We start from the raw sequence: 21,613 nt of genomic DNA, 5'->3' as shown, positions 1-21,613 counted from the left end.
CTTTCTATCCAGAATGGAGTTCACTAATAAATACTCTTTTTATTAGACTAGAAACTACAAATGACTCTGACTTTCTTTTGTGTCTGAAGTTCTCTCTAGCAAGCTCAACCACGTGTTTGTACCCAGGTAAGCTTCCCTGTGTTTTTAGCCTCTGTGCACTCTGCTACTTTTCAAGGGATACACACGCACCAGGTGTGGTTCCTCCAACAGGTTAATGGGCCCCAGCATTTAAGAGGTTAATTTTTGCCTCAGCTGTTTTTGGGCACCAACCGTGTTTTTTGCTTTTAAGTTTTGAGTGTATGCACATGCTAACGGGAGCACCTTTGAGAAAGCACATTTTGAAGTTTTGGAGCTTTTGAATGAGAGAGGAACTTGACACTAAGGAGTTAACTTTTGTTTGTTTTTCCTCAGAACTCTGAAGAGGGGTTTGCCGGAGGGCTTTTTTTTTTTTTGAATCCTTCTTTTGTTCACAATGACGGCAAATTACAACGCAAAGTATTCACTTTTGATTTTGACACGGGACAATTATTTGGAATGGAGAGATCGTATTACATTAGCATTGGACGCAGAAAATTATCTGGAGGTCTCTAAGCAGGATCCGCCCCCAGAAGGGAATTCGAATGAAACCCGCGCCGTGTTACAGAAATGGATCTGAATTGACGCAAGGGCGAGACACCTGATCTCCTTGTCTGTGAGTAATACCGCGTTATCACATATTCGTCATTTAAAAACAGCGAAATTGATGCTGGAAAAGCTGCACAACTTATTTGGCGACAGCCCTTGGTGTTCTGTCCACACATTACGAGCCGGACTGTATAGTCTACGGTATAGAGAAGGGGAGGATTTCCTCACCCATCTGACAAAAGTTGAAGACTATTTTACTAAGTTGACAAACGCAGGGGAACCCCTAACTGAGAGTGCTAAAACGTCTGCCTTATTTCTAACAATGCCATCTTCATTTAAATCGATTATATCTCAGTTGGAACGTGATAAGACTATGACATTTGATCAAGCTGCATCTAGATTATCCTCTGAGATCAGCTTAAGTCGCACATTAGAACTTCAGGAAAGCCATCCAGCAAGGGAAAACTTTGCCTTCTTGACTAATCATTCCAAACAAAGGGTAATTAACAGACACCCAAGGCAAACGAATGTCCATGAGGTTGCCAGGGCAACGCAGCCAGAAGGACGTGGTCACATGTCTGTAACCAGAGATCAGTCCTTTGAAGTCCGCATGAGAACAAACGGACAATCAGGCTCTTCGACCAGAGGGCATCACAAAGCCAACCGCCCCAAGTGTTATCGGTGTCACCAAGAAGGACATCTAGTGGACGAATGTCCAAATAACACCCAACGAAAATATTCTCCACCAAATGAGACGAAGTTTAAAGACAGGACAGGTCGTAACTATTTCTTAAAACCACCAAAAGAGGGCATCCGTGAAATTATTCTTGATAGTGGAGCAACCCAAAGTATTTTTAATGATTTAAACTATTTCACAAATCTTCATGTGACTCCTCAGCAACATATTTTTATGGCTAATGGCTCTAGTTTAATAGCTAAACAAAAAGGCACTGTGCTTATTGAGTGCAAGCTACCTGATAATTCAATCAGAAATTTTACTCTAGAGAATGTGCTGTATGTACCAAATATGGATACATCTCTGATAGCAATCTCTGATCTAGAAAGACGAGGCTATGCCATCACATTTCAAAAAGGAAGATGCCATGTCACCAAAGATCACAAATTATGCATGACTGCTTATAATATTGAAGGAGTGTATGCTGTGCAACACTGTACAGGAAACAATGACTGTTTTGATGAATCTGAGAACAATGATGTTTATTATGACTCTGATTTTAAAGTCCATGAGGTGAATTTTGCTAAGTCATGTAAACCAGACAACAGAGAGAGACAATTTATTCAGCAAAGCCATGCAGCTGAAAAAGTGTTTTGGAACAAGGATTTTAAGAAACAATGCTTTAATAACAAGTATGGTTCCTTCAACAGTCAATAGTGTGAAATATGCTAAATCAGGTCAAACTACGGATCTAAATCTCTGCATGTTTTGGGAACATTAAGAACATCTTTTGGCATATTGATGACTTCATTGTGACACTTACGCTGTAATCCTAGATGCACCAATCGGTCTTTTCTTCTTTTGATGTACTCTGGCTTGTACCCTTTCAAAAACCCTAGTGGCAGGGTGGGGATCTGAACCCCGGTCTTCTGGGTTCGAGTGAGTCCAGGGGTCTGCAACCTGCGGCTCTCCAGAGGTTCATGGACTACAAATCCCAATTGGCCATGATGGCAGGGGCTGGTGGGAATTGTAGTCCATGAACATCTGGAGAGCCGCAGGTTGCAGACCTCTGCACTCACTACACCCCCCCCCCTCTCTCTTTCAAATTTCAGTGTATTTTAATTTATGCTATCTTAAAGTGTGTTCACTGTTCTTTTAAATTCTGGCACAATATTTAGTTCCTTTCCATTTCAATTTTTTTTAAAAAAAGATGTGTCTAAAATTCAGTGTGTTGTATAGATTTCTCAATTAAAAACAGAGATGAGCAGAGATGAATGGACTTTGGAGAAGTCCAGTGTAGACCAATCTAACCATCAGATCCAGACCAGCACAGCCACGTTCTAAGCACAGGACTTCTCTTGCTTGGATTGTCTAAAATGCATCCAGAATCCATCAGAAAGGTTCACCGCATCTCTGAGCCTGCTAAGCAAAGCGCTTCCTCCTCGTCTGTTTCAGCATTCCAAGGATATAAAACCATTTCTCTCTCTTGGACTCAGCACTTGAGGACAAATAAGGTTTGTAATCTGACTGAAGCTGTTTTAGCATTCTGAACACTGATAATAGCAATTCAATAATAGGAAATAACTTTTTTTTATCTGATTGAAACTTTTTCTGCACACAGAGCAGAAAATTTCCCCTTGTGTGGGTGTTACGATGTGAAGAGAGACAGTGGCTACGGCTGGAGCTCTTTCCACATTCAAAGCATTTGTACGCCCCCCCCCCGCCCCCTGTGTGGATTTTTTGATGGGAAATAAGGCCTGATCCAGCCTGGCTCTTCCCCCCCGCCCCATATTCTCCCACTACATGGACAGTTCCATCAGGTGAAGACGTCAAAAAAGAGAGACCAGAACGATTCCAAAGCCTTCAGTTCTGCTCCACCAATCCATCATGCTCCAAGGGGTTATGATTGCTCAAAGGCAGGAGAAGGGCATTTTTCACATGTTCAGGGGCACTCTCGTTCCTCCACACAGGCGAGTATGACATTGCAAACAAGGTCTCCTGAGCAGCAGGCTGGACGGACCAGTTTTTCTTTCTTATGTCCCTGTCCATGTGACCTTTGGTTATGTTTATTGAAGCTACACTGAATGGCAAAACCCATCAGACAATTGTTGCCCATTTCTAAGGGGGAGTCCTGAGCACTGAACACCACACACCAAAAGGCAAAAGGAAGCAAGGCCTTCAAGGAAAGGTATAAGCACTTAGGAGGGAATGCCACAACCACAAAAAGTCATCATGGCTAAGCTTTCTCAAGAACTAGTCAGGCCAGCAGACCCCAGCTCTCCAGATGTTCATGGACTACAATTCCCAGCATGTCTGGCAGGGGCTGATATGAATTGTGGTCCATGAACATCTGGAGAGCCGCAAATTGCAGACCCCTGGGCCAGACGAATCTTATATCTCTCTTTTTTTTTGATAGAGTGACAAGCTTGGTAGATGAAGGGAATGCTGTGGACGTATCATACCTTGATTTTAGTAAAGCTTTTGACAAGGTGCCCCATAATATTCTCACAAGTAAGCTAGTGAAATGTGGACTAGACAATGCTACTTTTAGATGGATTTCTAATTGGCCGACTGACCGAACCGAAAGGGTGGTGATTAATGGCTCATCTTCATCCTGGAGAGAAGTGACTAGTGGGGTCCCACAGGATTCTGTCCTGGGTTCAATATGTGGAGGCTGGACCAATGGAGGGATTCAAACATTTTAACAACAGGTTCCGAAGGGGTTGGGATTCAAATAATGACTGTTAAAAAGTATTTAAAATATTTTAATATCACTTTTTTATTTTAAGTATTAAAAATATTAATTCTTAATAAAACATATTTTAAGTATTTAAAAAGTGATATTTTAAATTTTAACAACGGGTTCTACAGAACCTTCGGAACCCCCCGAATCCTACCTCTGGGCCGGACTTAATTATCACATTTGCAGATGGCATCAAATTAGGAAGAGTCGCTAATCCCCCGGAGGACAGAGTCAGAATTCAAAACGGCCTGGACAGATTAAAGAACTGGACCGAAACAAAGAAAACTAATTTCAACAGAGATAAATGTAAGATACTTTACTTAGGCAGAAAAAATGAAATGCACAGATATAGGATGGGGGACACCTGGTTTGACCACAGTACATGCGAAAGGGATCTGGGAGACTGAGTAGACCACAAACTGAACATGTGTGATGCGACAGCCAAGAAAGTCAATGCAATTCTGGGCTGCATCAATAGGAATATAGTGTTGAGATCGAGGAACGTAACAGTACCTCTCTATTCTGCACTGGCTAGACCTCACCTGGAATGCTGTATCCTGTTCTGGGCCCTGAAATTCAAGAAGGGTATTGAAAAGCTGGAATGGGTCTAGAGGAGGGTAACCAAAATGGTTCCTGCATAGCAAGAGGCTGGACTTGATGGCCCCTGGAGTCTCTTCCAACCCTTCGATTCTATATTCCCCCCCTTCTTAAATGCGTTGTGCTCTTAAACTCTGAAAAGCCTCCCTGTCCCCTCTGAAAAGGGAAATAATCTACTTTTGTATTTGTTGATGGCGGCACTTGAAGTATCTGCCTGGAAGGAATTGTTCCCGGCTGTTTCTGTGGGAACTTGAAGGCCCAGAAAGGTGCACAGGTCCCCACAGGTACACATGTGCTTTGCTTTACGCTTAAGAAGATGCTATACAGATGAATCATCCTTTGATGCACCAACGCCCTCCTGTCACACTCGCAGGAAGTTCGCCTCAGCCTTCCCACGCTCCCCTCTGACTGAGGAGGGGATACTCAGCAGCCCCGAGCAGAAGAGGGGCCAGACAATTTCCTTCAGCGTTAATTCAGAGCACAAAGGTGCAAGATGATGTCTGTGGGAGCATCCAGGTGTTAAGCGCAGCCCAGTTATCTCTGGGGGGGGGGGGTGTATGCGCGCACGCAGACAAAAGGAGACAGAGATGGATCTGTGAGTGGATGGGGCTTGAAAAGCAGTTCTGTGGAGGCTGGACTTAATTATGAAATTCAATTAGAAAGCATCAAGAGGCCTTTGCCGGTCCCCCTCTGGCAGGATTAACTGGCGCTATCGCAAAGGGCCAGTTTGATTAAGAAGACAACGGCAGGGCTGGAGGAGGAGGAGGAGGAGGAGGAGGAGGAGGAAGCAAGGAGGGGGGCAGCCCTTTCCTGCTCCCGCAACCCATTTTTAGTTTTTAAATTACCTGAACTGGCCCAGCAGAGCCCTGCTCCAAAACAATCCACAAAGTACAAACACCTTCCAAAGATCTAAAAAGCTTCACAATATCCCGACGGACCCTCCATCTATCCACTCACGGGGGTCCCGGCCTTTATTCCCCCCTTTTTGATTAGAGTCCTGTAGAAGAAATGGAATCAAAATGCTAAGGGGGGGGGGCGTTCACAAGAAGGCTTGGCAGGTGGAAGAGTGGTCGAGAAAGGGGGGTTATGGATGGATTTCTCGAAGAGAAAGAGGATGCTGGGCCACACTGGAAGCAGAGAAGCCCAGAACTTAGGCCGAGGGAGACTCAGAGACTTCTGCGCTTTTCCCCCAGAAGTGTGGGGGGGGGGGGGGGGGAAAACAGGCGACCCAGGAAATGGGCTGAAGGCTGCTCCTCTGACTTGGGGGTGGGGGAGAGGTTACACGTGCCTGCCTGTGTAGGTCCCGCTGGCTCCCCATACCCGGGGATGTTACCAAATTATATTTAGATAATTCCCAAGAAAAAGGATAGGCATTTGCGGGGGGGGGGGGGGGGCGGAGTGGCTTCCTCTCGACCCTTTTGTCATCTCTGGGAAGGCTGCACATTTTGTGTGTGTGAGGAGAGTCGTCTGCCTGGGCCAAGGGTCTGCAACCTGCAGCTCTCCAGATGTTCATGGACTACAAATCCCATCAGCCCCTTCCACTCATTCTGGAGCCTGTTCCAGGGGGTCTCTTCCACTGGGTGGGTTTAGAGCCCCTCAACACAGGAGAGGGGAGTCGAGGGCAGCTAGGAGGGGCTCGCAATGAATGGGTGACGATCCTGTCACCCTCGAGTGTCTCCCAAATATCTGGATCGGCAGAAGGCACCCCATGCGGACAGGCGGCGACGGGGTGCTGTCGTGCCCGGGCGAAGCCAAGAGAAGAGGAAGATTTCTCGCCACCTCTGCGCTGAAATGTCTTCCTAGAGTGCCCGTTCCCTCTCCCCCCCCCCCGCCTTTCCCCTTTGTCTGGGGGAGCGCCCCGACCCGCGGCCCCCTCTTTGGGGTCCTGGGGTTCGATCCCAAGGCAAGGCGACTTTGGGACAGGTTGCCTCCGGCGAGGAGAGGCTGCGCCCCTTTGGGCCCGGGGTCTCTCCCTCCCCCGGAGGGACGGGGGAGTGCGGCGGTGCAGTTGGCTCCAGCGCCGTGCGCTTTTACGCCCCGGGGGCCCGGAGACGGGGGGGGGGCAGGGTTGGCTCCGTCGTGGGCGCCGTCGGGGCGGCCTACCTGCCCGTTCTTGCAGAGGTCGGCCCACATGGAGGTGCCGTCGCCGCCCCGCATCAGGACGTGGTAGGTGAAGAAGTAGGTGCCGGGGATGTTGCAGGTGAACTTGCCGGTGGCCGCCTCGTAGTTGTTGCCCAGGTTGGTGACCACGTCGTCGAACTTGAGCACCTCGTAGCCCTCGTGCGGGTTCTTGAGGCCGGCGTAGAAGGCCACGCGCGGCACGGTGGTGTAGGTGGCCGTGCTGATGGCCCCGCTGGCCAGGGCCGGGCCCGGCAGCCCCGGGGCCCCGGCCTTGCCCGCCTCGCCCTTCTCGCCCGGCGGCCCCACGGGCCCCGGCGGCCCCGGCTCCCCCGGCGGCCCCGGCTTGCCCGGCCGGCCGGGCTTGCCCTGGGGGCCCTGGAGCAGCGTGGAGGGCGGCAGGGGCGGCCCGCTGGCGCGGATGCTGGCGCTGGTGGGGGCGGCCGGGCCGTAGGGCTCGCAGACCATGCGGCAGGCGCCCAGCATCTCGTAGTGGCCGTCCAGGCCCACCGAGCTGACCAGCACCGGGATCAGCACCACCAGCAGCAGCAGCATCACCACCCCGACGGCCGCCGCCACCAGCGTCTTCCTGCCCAGGCTGAGCCGCGGCAGGGGCTGGACGCGCTGCCTCCCGGCGCCCGGAATGGTGGCGGAGGGCCCGGCTCGCCGCGCGGAGAAGGAACGGCCGCCCCGGCAGGGAGCCCCGTCGAGCGCGAGGGCACCGCGAGCGCCCCCCGGGCAGCCCCCCGCCCGCCCGCCCCTCTGGCCGCCGCAGGGGACGCCTCAAGCCAGCGGGGGCCGGGCGGCCGGCGCGGGGTCCCAAAGGGGGCGAGCCCGGGGCGCGGCGGCGGCGGCGGTGGCGGAAGAGCCGGGGGGCGGGGGAGCCGCCGAGGAGGAGAGCCGGAGCCGGAGCCGGAGCCGGAGCGGGACTGCCCTTCTCTCCTCTCCTCTCCTGTCCGCGCCTGGCGCTCTGGCTGTGCTCAGCGCATCTCCGCGAGAGGCCCGCATCGATCCCCCCCCAGCCCGCCCGCCCCGCCCGTCCACTCCCTTCCTCACTCGGCCCTTCTCCTCCTCCTCTTCCTCCTCCCCCTTTTAGGGAAAAAAGGCAGGCGGGGAGGAGGGGGCGGCGGGCAGCCCTTCGACCCCCTCCCCTTCCCCTGGGGAGGGCAGCGAGCCTGGCTGGGGACCCCCCTCCCCCCCTCCCCTCGGGGCCGCCCCGTCCGGGCTGCGGGGCTCGGCGCTCGGGAGCTGTCCGCGGAGCGCCGGTGCTGAAAAGGAGCGCCGCTGCGGGGCGGCCGAGGGGCTCCCTCTCTCGCTCTCTCGCTCGCTCGCTCTTTTTCTGGGTCCGGGTCTCCCTCAGCCGCCAGGCGCTCGTGCAGCCGCCCAGATCCCCCCCCCCCACGCTGCTGCCCCTCAGAGAAGGAGCCCGAGTCGTCCCCCCCACGTCTTGCACGAGTCTGTTGGGCTTTTTGGCTGATCCGAAAAGGAAGGGTCGGTCGGGACTCCTCGACCACCGCGCGACCCTGTCTGGAAACTTTGCTTCCTCGCGAGAAGGCCGCTCGCTCGGGCGCGCCCTGGACGGACCTCTCCAGACGCCCTCGTTCGGCCGATGCCGGGACCCGGGACCTGAACCAGCCTCGGAACCAAGCCGGCCCAGGCAGCCCCCGGAAGCCCCCCGGAATCAACCGGGGCTGCCCCGATTAACGTCCGGGGCTCTTTTACCAGGAGGCAGAAGCAGCCGTGGAAAGGAAGCGGCGGGCCGGCACTCCACGCGTCGCGGTCGGGGCAGACAGACCAGACAGTCAGGAAATACGAATGGTGGAGAGGTTGTGCCATATTGCATCTTCCTGGCTGTGCAGCTTTGCGATATTTTAAACTTTAGGAACTAGCTGTTGGGGGGGGGGGTATTTTCATGCTAAAGTGCTCATTTTTTAAAAAAGGATCCAGCAAATTCACGATTAAAAAAAACCTTTAAAAGGGGGGAGGAGATCCAGCAAAAACACTGCTGTGAGCCACAATGGCTAACAATGAAACCTCCATGTACAAAGGCAGGAGAACTCTTGTAAAAAGAAGCCCGTCGATGCGGTGGGGCGGTTAACGCAGGATCACTGCATGAGCTTTTTGGGGTTCAGAGTTATGGGGTCAAACCTTAACCCTGAAACAGCAAGAGTTTTCAGAATTCTATTTGGGAGAGAAAGTGGCAAACCACGCCCGACCCCAAAAAAGTGGGGTGGGGGGCTATAATTCTGATAGGAACGTCTATTTCACGGGGAGAGCTTTTCAGAGAGAGAAGCCAGCCAAGCCGACGCGAACAGTTCTTTGTGCCTTCGGCAGATCCTTGCTTTGCAAGTTAAAGAATTATTTGGGGGAGGGCGGGGGGGTTGGTGGGGGAGGGCAGCAATATTCTTGATCCATCTTAGAGGGACGGTCCTCAGTTGCCCATGTAGAGAGTGAGGGCGAGGGGAGAGAGAAGTTCCAACATATTTCTGCCATCCAAAGGAATATGATCTAGTTCTGTCTGCAGCTCCTGCCTGGCTATCATCTCTGATCTCTTGCCTTCATTTGCTGATTCCCCGTGACTGGTCTGTCAGCTCACAACCACTTCGTGCCCCTCCAAGCTCCCCCCCTCCCCTCCCTTCCATGTCTGCATCCTTTGTTGGCTGGAGGAGAGCAGTTGAATGATTCGAAAGGATGGCTCATAGGGAGAGACTCGTTTAGAGAGAGACTAGCGCTGGCAGTGTAATGGTTAATTCTCTCTCCTCGTCCCCTTCAACACACAACCTTTTCCACTGTTTTTCTCCTTTCCCGTGACCTCTTCACTCCTTTTTTGTCAAGATGCTCTCCTTTGACTTGCACGGAGTGTCTTCATTTGCACAAACTGACACAAATCTCAATCAATTTGTCACAAACCCACATCTAAAGGATCCCTTGAGAACCTTTGTTTTAAAAGTCAACGCAATGTGCGTTTGCTGTGGACCAAGTCAGGCTGTGTAAGATTGTAGCCCTATCCTAAGATCGCAACCGTTCACATTACAGGCGTTTCTGAAGCGTGTTTGTGCGAACTGGATGCCTGTCTAGTCTTTCAGCCTCGGGAGTGACCCTTTTCAGGGGAAATGGCGACTTGTCTGGGTGTTCAGGAAGTTCACCCCCTCCACATGATATGGTCAACTTCAGCACTGAAGGCTGCTGTTGTCAGCGTTTGCCACGAGGCCTGTGCCATCCTTGACCTGGCAAATTGCACGTCCACACCTCAGCTGCAGACGGCCCAGCCGTTATCATCGCCCAAGGCTGTGGGGCCTCTTTCTTTTGCTCGCCAGTAACTAGCTCAATAGTGCTTAACTGTTTCTCCTTATCTGCCTTCCAGAGGGAGTAAACTGCCTGTCCCAACAACAACAATGTCTCTTTCTCACTGTCCTTTCACATGCTGATATTGTGGGAATGGGAGGGCGGGGGGAGGGGGAGGTTGAGTCAAACTGTAACCTTCAGGGGCCAGAGAGCCAAACCCCAGTTTCGGCCGTCTGGCTGTTGGGCTGACACAGTTCCAAATAAAGCTCTTGAACCTTCCCTGAGTCTTATTGTTGACTGGAGTAACAGACCCTGACCCACCAGGCCAGTCCAACTGCAGAGTCCTTTGCCATGTTTTCCTTCCTTCCTTTGCTGTTGCCCAGACTCTGGCTGACTCCATCTCCTCAGATTTCCAAAGCTCAGCAGGATCAGCCCTGGATGGAGGACCACTAAAGAAGTCCAGGGTCGCCCACGGAGCACGGAGCGGAGGAGGCGGGCAGGGGCCAGCCAATCACCTCTCTTGCCTTGAAAAGGCGATGGGGTCACCAGACAGAAAACAGATACTGGTTCCTTTCGCTGCCTCTGAAGGTCAGCAGTGGACCACAGTGGACCACACTCGCTTCCTCAGCCAGACGGGAGACCCTTATGCAGACGTTACCGTGGCAATAGACCTTCAAGTCAAAATCCTTGGGCAGTGAGGAGGGGATAATGTGCTACTACCCTGCCACCTTTGCCTTCTTGAAATAGGCCCAAAATAGCCCCCTCCAGTTGCTGACCAGTATCTTAGGCCCCTTCCGCACACGCAAAATAATGCGTTTTCAAACCACTTTCACAACTGTTTGCAAGGAGCAGCAGTGGCGTAGGAGGTTAAGAGCTCATGTATCTAATCTGGAGGAACCGGGTTTGATTCCCAGCTCCGCCGCCTGAGCTGTGGAGGCTTATCTGGGGAATTCAGATTAGCCTGTGCACTTCCACACACGCCAGCTGGGTGACCTTGGGCTAGTCACACACGCCAGCTGGGTGACCTTGGGCTAGTCACAGCTTCTCGGAGCTCTCTCAGCCCCACCCACCTCACAGGGTGTTTGTTGTGAGGGGGGAAGGGCAAGGAGATTGTAAGCCCCTTTGAGTCTTCTGCAGGAGAGAAAGGGGGGATAAACATCCAAACTCTTCTTCTTCTTCTTCTTCAAGTGGATTTTGCTATTCCGCACAGCTTCAAAGAGCACTGAAAGCAGTTTGAAAGTGCATTATTCTGCTTGTGCGGAATGAGCCTTAGTCTTATCCAAGTTTCCCATCTTTTAATTCATCTTTAGCGTGGCATAGCGGTTAAGAGCGGTGGATTCTAATCTGGTGAACTGGTTTCCCTGCCCCTGCCCCTGAAGCCTGCTGGTTGACCTTGGATTAGTCACAGTCCTCTCGGAACTCTCTCATCCCCACCCACCTCACAAGAGGTTTGCCGGGGAAACTATCGTTAAGCCACTTCGAGATTTCTTGCAGTTAAGAAAAGTGGGGGTCAAAATCCAAACTCCTCTTCTTCTTCTAGTGAGAAAGGCAGACTATTTTAAAAAGTCAATAATAAATCAATAATAAGTCACTTTCCGTCCCCGAGTTTGAACTTAGGAATGGGTCACAGAGATGGAAATGCACAAAATTAGCACAGATTTTTTTTTTTTAAAAGCTACCCCTCCAATTTTAGGAGGACAGACGCAGCATCGCGTGAGGCAAAGCTCCACCAGCCCCTGCGCTGGGACGAGAAGGAGTGGGGTGACCAGGTCGCAAAATCCTAACAGCAACTTCTGTCGAAAATGCACTGGAGTGGCGCATGGATGCAGCAATAGATTTCTTTTAGCTCTGGATCCCCCCTCTAATTTTTCTTGTCTGGGGTTTTTTTTTGCCATCAAGTCATACCTGACTTATAGCAACCCCTGGTGGGGTTTTCAAGACAAGAGATGTTTGGAGGTGGTTTGTCATTTCCTGCCACTGGTTTTCTTTGGAGCTCTCCCATCCAAATACTAGCCAAGGTCAGTGTGCAGCTGGCCCACAGGCAACCCGCAAGCTTCCAGGGTGCAAGAGAGATTTAAACCAGGGTTTCCCAGATCCTAGCACCCCATGCTGGCAAGACACTTTGGCTCCTGAAGCAGAAAATGCCAAAAAATATAACATTTTATGCTTCGTTTTCAGATTTCTATAATCCTACCCCTGTTGCTTTGGTTATCACCTGTCTTATTCTGTTGGTTGCGCTGACTTGCGATGTGTCCCCCACCTTGAAAAAGGGGACTATAAATAATGTGGTGAAAAATCCATTTTAAAACAGTGGACAATAGGCTACCCTGTCATGATATTCCCGCCCCCCTCCCAAGTCTGCTCCCTTGCCTCACCTAACAGCTGCCCCCCTCCCCTATCTTGTAAGTAATAACGCCCAGCTGTGGTCCTTCAATCTCATTCGCTCTGCAACGCAGATGGAAACAGGGAACCTCTCTTGATCTTGGGAAGTCTGGGTGGGGAGGGAGCACCAAATGCCTCAGGGGACAGCTGGATGTGGACCTCTGTAGACACCCTACCCAGTCTGGACTGCAGAAACAAGTGACTGAGCCCCTCCTCCAAGACAGGAGCCCCTCCCCCCCCCGTGCCATAGGACTTGCACCATTTTTATTTATTTATTTTATTTATTTATTATTGCATTTATAAACCTCCCCATCCCCTAAGGGCTCTGGGTGGTGAACAACAAATATTACCAAACAATATAACAATAACAATAAAATTAAGATATCAACATCATTAAAATATATAAAATTACAGCGTTCTATGAGTCATTTGGCGTACGACATTAAAACTATCAGTAAACCCCCCCCCCCCAGAGAGGGGGACGGTATTGATGTCACAAACTCCCAAGATGTTAAAGGGAGGGACAGGAGGGGCACACACCATCAGCGGCTGGCCTCCCCAAAGGCCGGGTGGAACAACTCAGTCTTACAGGCCCTGCGGAACTCTCCAAGGTCCCGCAGGGCCCGGACAGCTGGTGGTAGAGTGTTCCACCAGGCAGGGGCCAGGGCCGTAAAAGCCCTGGCCCGGGTGGAGGCCAGCCGTGTCATTGAGGGGCCGGGAACCACCAGTAGATTGGCCTCTGCTGAGCGCAGAGGCAGTGTAAGGACATATGGGGTAAGGCGGTCCCGAAGGTACGAGGGCCCCATTAGAAGACCGCAAGCTTAGACCCTCCTCCTAGTTCCATCTGCTTGGAATCCATTCCTTTCAGTAGTAAACAGAAAGAAAACTCTGCACATGCCCGAGTCCCAGAGGTGGTAGACATACCTACCAGCAGCCCACCTCAGCCTCTGGAATGGATTCCGGGAAGGGTTGGATTTTGCATTTGCCACCGTTCTCTGAACTGAAGAAAGATTGCTAAGAGGAGCTGTTGTGAGAAATGTGAGTTAAAGCTGCATGTCAAGACCCTCTCCAGAACAATAAAGCCACACACGACAGAACTCGCCGGCCTGTGGCAATTGGATCCCACCAAGCCCGTTCAGCACAGAAAGATGCGTGGTCTCTTTTCAAGGCCTGTGGTGCGGGGCCTGGGCGTGCCTCTCAGGTCGAGCTCCTGACTCCACAATTGGTTTCAGCTCAGACTGAGCCCTGCCCTTTGCCCCCACCCAGTTTTGTGGTTCTGACTGCAGGTCAGCCCCTCCCCCAAATGTTCCTCCTTGTTTACAGTTTCTCGCCACCCATTTTGCAGACTCTTGATTAGTAAGGGAAGACATATCTTTATTCCAGTGGATCCCAACCCAGCCCTCAAGAAGATCTTCTTCTCCTAAGCACTGGCCCTGTCTACCCTAGACGGATTTTCTGTTATTGGCACTAGCTGGACTGGAAAATAGTAGCAGCTGAAACTTCAGCAGAGATTGTGCTACTCCCTTCATGTCTGACAGAGACCTTCCTGACCCTCCTTGCATTGTGAGGTGGATTTAGAGTGTTGTGTGGTGTAGTGGTTAAGTGTGCTATACTCTAATCAGTAAACCGGGTTTGATTCCCACTTCATGAGTGGTGGACTCTATCCTGTTGAACTTCAGGTTTGTTCCACACTCCCTTCACATGAAGCCTGCTGGGTGACCTTGAGCTGAAAGTCACAGTTCTCTCTGAATTCTCTCAGCCAACCTTATCTCCACAAGGGGAGGGAAGGAAAAGGAGAGATATTAACTGCTGAGACTCCTTAGAGTAGAAAGGTGGGATATAAATCCAAACTCTTCTTCTTGTCCAATGACCTTGACCCTCAACCATATCCCTTGGCTAGAATGGGAGTCCATTCTTGGCAGCAAGAAAGTTCTCTACCCTGTTTTCTGACAGGCCCAGATTTTAGAAGAGACTGACCCACTGCATAGTAGTAGAAAGAAGAGTTTGGTTATATCCCCCCTTTCTTCCCTGCAGGAAGCTCAAGGGGCTAACCATCTCCTTGCCCTTCCCCGCTCCCAACAAACACCCTGTGGTGGGTGGGACTGAGAGAGCTCAGCTGTGACTAGCCCAAGGTCACCCAGCTGGCGTGTGTGGGAGTGCCCAGGCTAGTCTGAATTCCCCCAGATAAGCCTCCAGCTCGAAGGCAGAAGCGAGGGAATCAAACCGGTTCCTCTAGATTAGATACGAGCTCTTAACCTCCTACGCCACTGCTGCTCCTATCATTGCAGTATCACTACCTGCAGTATCATTGCAACATGCTGGCTACCACTTTTCGTTCCCATTTCAAGAGTATCACCATCTCTTTTACCTTGCCCGTGATGCAGTCCTTGGAGGCAAGCTCTGCAGAAATATCCAACAAAAGAAATAGATCTGCGTTGCTACGACATCAAAATCAAAAGTATGAATTGCAAAGTTTAATTTGGGTTTCTAGCAACTGCACGGAGTTTAGTGGTGTGTGACTGAAGGGAGATTTAAAGAGACACATGCTGTCAAAGGTTATAATCAGACACAGTGTACAGTGTAACCACGGCATAATTTTTGTTGTCACAATGCCATATTGAGTGCATGCCAAAGGATTACAGATGTGCTAAAATCTTGTTTTCTACATGGGGCTTAGAAGTTCTCTGGTTAGGACCTCTAAAAGTAGTACATAAATATGTTAACAAATGGCTGGTTTCAGATCTTCCAGGAGAAAAAAATGAGCTAAAATGAGCAAAGAGTTTTAAAAAACCCCTCTGAAGATGGCATTTCCCTGGAATTATTATTCAGTTCTTTGTATGACAAACATAATCCCATTAACTTTTAAATATAAATTCTGCAGAAACAAACAATTCACCAAGAAAACTGTTCAGGAATCACCTATGGATACCAGTCAGCAATACTCCTTTCTTTTCACGAACTGTGTCTTCCATTGACTGGCAAGAATTAACTGCGTATTCTGTTTAGATTTAGCAAGTCAGTGATATTTGTAATGTGCTGTGCACAGGCACTGAATGGTATGGGCTATTGGTTCTGATTGAATTCCTGAGCCTACTGATCCTTTACTCCTAAAATTGATTAATACTCAAGGTGAAGTTTGCTGCGTGGATGTTTGTTGAAGCATTAGATCGGTAGAGGAGAGACCTCAAAGGCAAGTCTTCCCCTTTGAGGCATGTTATCACAACCCACGAATATTCAATAGGAATGTAAATAGAAGGTGTGGAGGAGGTACAGCTGTGTTAACAGGAGGTTTGGAAACGAGCCAACTGATAGTTTAGCTGCTCAGGGCTGACCACACGGATTGCTGAGAGTATAGAACACAGGGTTGTGGAATGCTGATTTTTGTATAGCCGTTCTTTATTTCGTTCCTGCTTAGCCAGGTGTTAATGTGCTTTCTCTTTGACTTTTTTTAAGAATACTTGGTAATATGCGACTTGGAGCTGAACAAAGGACATACAAGCACTGCGCACTTAACTCTTGATTTCATTGGAACAATTCTTGCCACGAAGAGAAACAGTTCATGAAGCAAAGCACAGCTAGTCATTTTTCACAATAGAGACAGCACCCACTAATGCCAACAAAGTTTTAATTGTACCTATGATTTCCCATTTCACAAGTGTTTCTTCTTCTGTGCTCTGTATCACCAAAACTGATTCCTGTTGCTGTTCCACTGCCCAGGGTTGCTGTTTGGGGGTCTGGAGGGCAGGCGGTGGGAGGTTTTGGACAGACCAGCAGGGTGGCAAGAAGTGCAATCTTCTTGCTGTTTGGAGAACTGATAGAGGGCCCGAGCAAGTGGGGCCTGGCTTGGCCTGGCGGAGGTGGGAAGCAGTTAAAGGCGAAGTGGGGAGAAGGTGGTGGGGAAATGGGAGGATGCTGGTGGGCTTCCTGCCCACCCTCCCCAGTGGAGCCAGCTTAGCTCCTCAGACATGGGGAAAGCGATTGGAATGTGGGGAGGCCACTTCAATAATGGAAGTGCAGGACTCTAGCCGGAGTCCGGTGGCCCTTTGGTAGGAAGTGCATCTTTGCCATGTTCCATTCCTTGACAGTATGTCTAGGATGTATCATTCCTACTGATGATCCACCTAGAGGATATCACACAAAATTGTTGCTTGCCCCACAATTATTTTTTGCTTCATCGGTGGAAGCTTACAATGCAGCTGATCCAGAAGTGGGAGGATATTCCAGGTCTTACATAGAGTTCCTGCTTGAGCGATTCTACCATTCACTTCAATGCTGAAAGAAGTCTTAGCGAGCAAAAAAAGTTCCATGTGTACATTTGTTTCAGCAGAAAGTGTAATAATACACCAACATAAAAGGAGTCTGACTGCCATTGCTATCTCTCTCTGAAGGTAGGGAGCCAAGTAATGGCTGCCCAGTTTTATAGAAACCTACAAATAGATGTGGAGCAAATTGGTTGTTATTTCCTTTGTGTTAACTTGAATGTGTTTATGAATGCAAGAATGCATGAGACCTCCAAAAGCCAAATTGATTAGTAGGATCAACCACAAACCCGCCTCTTCTTTGAAGAACTTCCTGTAGTCTACTTTCCAGTTACTGATGGCGGGGCAATAAACAGATTTCTGGGCTGACTCTGAAGTGTACCAGATCTGAAAATGGCGAAGAGCACCAAATGATGTACTCTTTGCACAACCATGAAAGCTGTTTTCTCAGGGAAGAAACAATTTGTGTGCGTGCTTTCCTGCTGCATTCAAGACCACCACTATGGATGTACATAGTAGGGCACTGCAGTTACCAACTGGGGAGCAGCAGTGGTACGTAGGAAGGTTAAGAGCTCGTGTATCTAATCTGGAGGAACCCGGGTTTGATTCCAGCTCTGCCGCCTGAGCTGTAGAGGCTTATCTGGGAATTCAGATTAGCCTGTACCTCCACCGCCAACTGGGTGACCTTGGGCTGAATCACAGCTTCTGCGAGACTCTCTCAGAAGTCACCTACCTCACAGGGTGTTTGTTGTGAGGGGAAGGGCAAGAAGTTGTAGCCGGAGTCTCCTGCAGGAGGGGATATAAATCAAACTCTTCTTCTTCTTCCTTCTTCAATGAGAGTGAGATGCCATCTGGTCCATGAAGTCTGTGAAGAAATGATCAGAAGATCCTGGCTTGCCTCCTTTCTCTGAGCTGCCGTCAGTCTGCCTGTCCTGATTACTCACTTGCTGCTAGACTGTCCTTTTGCATTCCAGCTCAACTGGCATGATTGATACCTGCGTAATTCCAGCCTGCTGGCACGGATGGTGGTTGTTTTTCTTCCCATTCTGTGGGTGTCTGCAAACAGCTTATCTGCACACAGAAATCTGTTTCCACATAAGACTGCAAGTCTTTGTAGCAAATCCACACGGTTAGTGGTCTGCATTACAATTGAGTTTTCAATTTGACCTGAACATCGATGCTTAATGCCAATACTGGTAATGTAGCAATGTGAGGGAGTATTCAGAGTGGATTTTACATGCAAGAACTGATTTCAGAGCCACTTTGTTTATATTCTGCGTGACAAGATTCTTTTTCTAATAAAATGAGAGTCTCTACATCTGTTCTTGTTAAAATGTCTTTTTTAGGAGGCGGAGCTGTTTTAAAACCAAAAGCGCAGCTATGTAAAGCGTAATAAAGTCATGGAGGTATGGGATATTTTATGAAAATGTTTAATTCAACTGTTCTTTGGAATGTAGTAGTCATTGTTTGGAAATTTAAATTACAATTCAATCCTATGTGGTTTTTTTTTTTTCTTTAATGCTACTCCAGTGTCCTTGAATACAAAAAGCGTCATTTAAAGTTAAAAGGCTTTGCTGTTCATTTTGAAATAACAATTTAAAAGTGTCATATTGTCATAGAAAATAAAAATTTCTGTAAAAAAAAATTTGCACAAAGTTTATGATTTTATAAAACATGAAACAATATTATACCAGTAAAGGAAATCATTACATACAGAAGATTTTATAGGTCTTTTTTTTTTTTGAGAAAGAAAAAATATGTTATTTTACACTTTCAAAATTGGCAAACAATCTAAAACAATATAAACTGAACATTTTATAACACTGCCTTTACAAATTAATAACTTTATAAACATATAATTTTTAAATATATTTATCAGTGCAAGATACTTTTTCCCCATTTTAAAAGGTTGCAGTATCGTTTTCCTTTGTCAGCGGGCAGTTTTCCTCAATCCTTCTTTTGAGAAATCACAAATCCAGAATCCTGATTTAACATGGCTGATGGCTGCATTGATGAGGGTCTCCTTAAGCTTGTCTGCAATGCGATTGACACTTGGCTTTAGCTGTGCTGCTGGCTTCTCGGCTTCCTGTGCAAATGTCATCATTCACTGTCAGAGTGGTGCTCTGTAAGTAACATGCCTCTCCTGGGTATTAAAAGGCTGGCAATAATGGCAAGGTTTGAAAGAGCCAAAACAGATGCCAACCACCAAGCACGACTCTTGTATAGCTTTGTTTCGCGGGTACGTACTGAAACGAATGGTGGATCAGAGCAGCCAATGGACTGCAGCCAAAACTTTCCGTTCTAACTGGAACAAAACAAACAGCAGAGCTCCACATCTATTAAAACCAATCGAAACATTTGGGTTTTCCCCCTCTCTCTCCGATTGGAAGTATGTGCGTGTATGTATTCAGACCTCTATTCATACTAATAAGTTTTCATGTTGTCAGCCAGGAGCTTCTTGCGATATAATTCTTGCATTGCAACTTAAAAGATCCATGCAAGATCATTTTAAAGATTTTTAGTGGTTTTAATATCTTCTCCAGCATTGAACATGGCATTTGGGGGGGTCTCTGGAAGTGCCAAGCATGTTTTCTTGGACTTAATGAATGCCAAATGGTAGAGCCTGTATTTCTCAAGGTAATTTGGCATGTGAGTTCATCGCCGCGTTGAATACAGGATCAAGCTGGCCCCAACTTTAGCAATGTGTGAACAAGTGGCAACAGATACAACTTTCACCTCACCAGGCATTGGCTCAAACACAATACTTTCCAATACAGAGAGTTCACATGTTTGTGTGAAAGTGATTAAGATTTAAGAATCATCAATAAGGAGGCAGTGTATGGATGAAACAATCCAAACATGTTACTACAGTTCCCATCATCCCCTGCCAGCATCATGCTGGCAGGGGATGATGGGAACTGTAGTCCATAACATCTGGAGGGCTGCGAGTTTGACACCTATGGCCTAAAGGCACTGCAACTGTGCTCGAGCTCAAAAGACGATACAAGTTAGGTTGGGGGAGAGAAATCGGAGGGGCCCACCTCAAAGTGTCTGCCATGGGGGAGAACTATCAGAAAATGCTTGGCAGTCCCGAGCCAAGTGTCCTACAGGGATGGGGACAGCTGTTTCCAGATAGACAGCCCCCCCCCCCCCGCAGAATCAAAGGTCTGGGATCTTTGGAAGTACCTTGCAACTCAAATAGCAACATTTTGCTGTGGAAAGAAGTGCTTGGGGAAGATGCAACTTGGTGCCAGGGAACACATCAACAGGCACTGTAGGGCTGGCAGTTGCTACTTTGGGGGCCCTGGCATCGGCCGTTTCCCCACTCACCTTTTGTTGTGCGCTACTCGCTCCAAATAACGCGGGTTCCAGCGGCACTCCCCACTACCAGAACGGCAACAACGCAGCCGCCCCGATTCTGCTGCCCTCGCGACCCCTCAGCACGCGTCATTTCTGTTCCTGTTCGGAACAGCGCCTTTTGGGAAACCCCGCGCGACTACCTGCGGTGGGGAGCGTGGCTGCGCGCTCAAAAACACCAGAAGCTTGCAAAACCGTTTTGCCTCTGCTTTTTTTTTAAAGTGAGGAAACGGACGTAGAACCTGTTGGACATGGGGACGGGATTGCCAGTTCTGGGATGGAAAATACCTGGAGATTTTGGGTGTGAAACCTGAGGAGGTTTAAGGAGGGACCTCGTCAAGGTATAATGTCTTAGAGCCCACCCTCTGAAACAGAGGCGTAGGGGGGGAATGGCGTCCAGGGACCACTCCTTCTCCAAGCACCCCTCCGCACGGGTGTGGGCTCAGGGTGGGGCTCGTGGTGCTGAGCGACAGCCCCAGCCTCCATGCAGACCAGCTTTTGAAAGCCTGCCTGCACTTATGCTGGGAGGCGTAGCTTGTGGAACAGGGGCAGGAGCAGTGGTGGGATCCAAAAATTTTAGTAGGTTCCCATGGTAGTGGGATTCAAACTGTGGCGTAGTGCCAATGGGGCTGGGCTGGGCATGATGGGGGCGTGGCCAGGCATTCTGGGGTGCGGCATTGCTGGGCGGGGCTGTGGCAAGGACGCAGCCGCTGCGCAGGTCCTTGGGCGGGAAACGAATGCACGCAGGCGCAGGCTGCCACGCACGCCGGCGCACCTCCTGCTAGACTGCTTCAAGTTCTGCACACTACTGCTGAGAGGAGGGCGTAACTCAGGCAAAAATCACGTGGCAAAATCACCAATTAGTAACCCCCTCTCGGCACACACAAATAATTAGTAACCTACTCTCCGGGACCTGTGAGAACCTGCTGGATCCCACCTCTGGGCATGCCCCCTGTGCTTGGGGTGTATGCAGTGGTGGGATCCAAAAATGTTAATAACAGGTTCCGATGGTGGTGGGGTTCAAACAGTGGTGCTGCCACACACACGCACCCCTCCAGTCCCTATTGGGCAGGGAGGTTGCTTTAGTAACCCCTTCTCGGCACTCAGAAAAAATTAGTAACCACTTCTAGAAAAGTAGTGAGAACTGATTGAATAGAATAGAATAACTTTAATGTCGTTGTGCACACACATTGGGCCTTGTGTCCACACAACGAAAATACAAAACAGCGAAAATACAAAAATACAAAACATCCCCCGATGAACATCTCTACAATCCGCACTAGGCATTGGGGGGCTGCAATCCGCACACCCCCAACTTACAGCCATCCCTACACAACCATCTCTACGCAGCCCCCACCACGTCAACACATCGCCATGGAGTTAATCATAGCCACAGCTCTAGGATACAAGCTGTCTCTGAGTCTAGTTGTCCTGGTCTTCATGATCCTGTATCTTCTGCCAGATGGTAATAGTTCAAAAAAAGAAAAAGCAGGATCCCACCTCTGGGTGTGTGGCTCAGGGGTGTGGCTCAGGGGCACTGAGCCACGCCCCCAGCCTCTCAGCCAATTACTT

The 21,613-nt window shown here is 49.5% G+C and overlaps 1 protein-coding gene across 1 annotated transcript in view; it reads right to left on the bottom strand.

Moving 5' to 3' along the window:
- C1QL1 (complement C1q like 1) overlaps positions 1-7,405 on the bottom strand; it is a 40,798-nt gene extending 33,393 nt beyond the window's left edge. Inside the window, exon 1 of the mRNA XM_048517328.1 lies at positions 6,744-7,405. Within this exon, the coding sequence (XP_048373285.1) occupies positions 6,744-7,313 (570 nt within the window). The 5' untranslated portion in view covers positions 7,314-7,405. The remainder of the gene's footprint in view (positions 1-6,743) is intronic.
- Between the last annotated feature and the right edge of the window lie 14,208 nt (positions 7,406-21,613).

Source organism: Sphaerodactylus townsendi, linkage group LG15, assembly GCF_021028975.2.
Source record: "Sphaerodactylus townsendi isolate TG3544 linkage group LG15, MPM_Stown_v2.3, whole genome shotgun sequence".
NCBI classification, from domain to species: Eukaryota; Metazoa; Chordata; class Lepidosauria; order Squamata; family Sphaerodactylidae; genus Sphaerodactylus; species Sphaerodactylus townsendi.
This window is presented reverse-complemented; position numbering and strand designations above follow the sequence as displayed.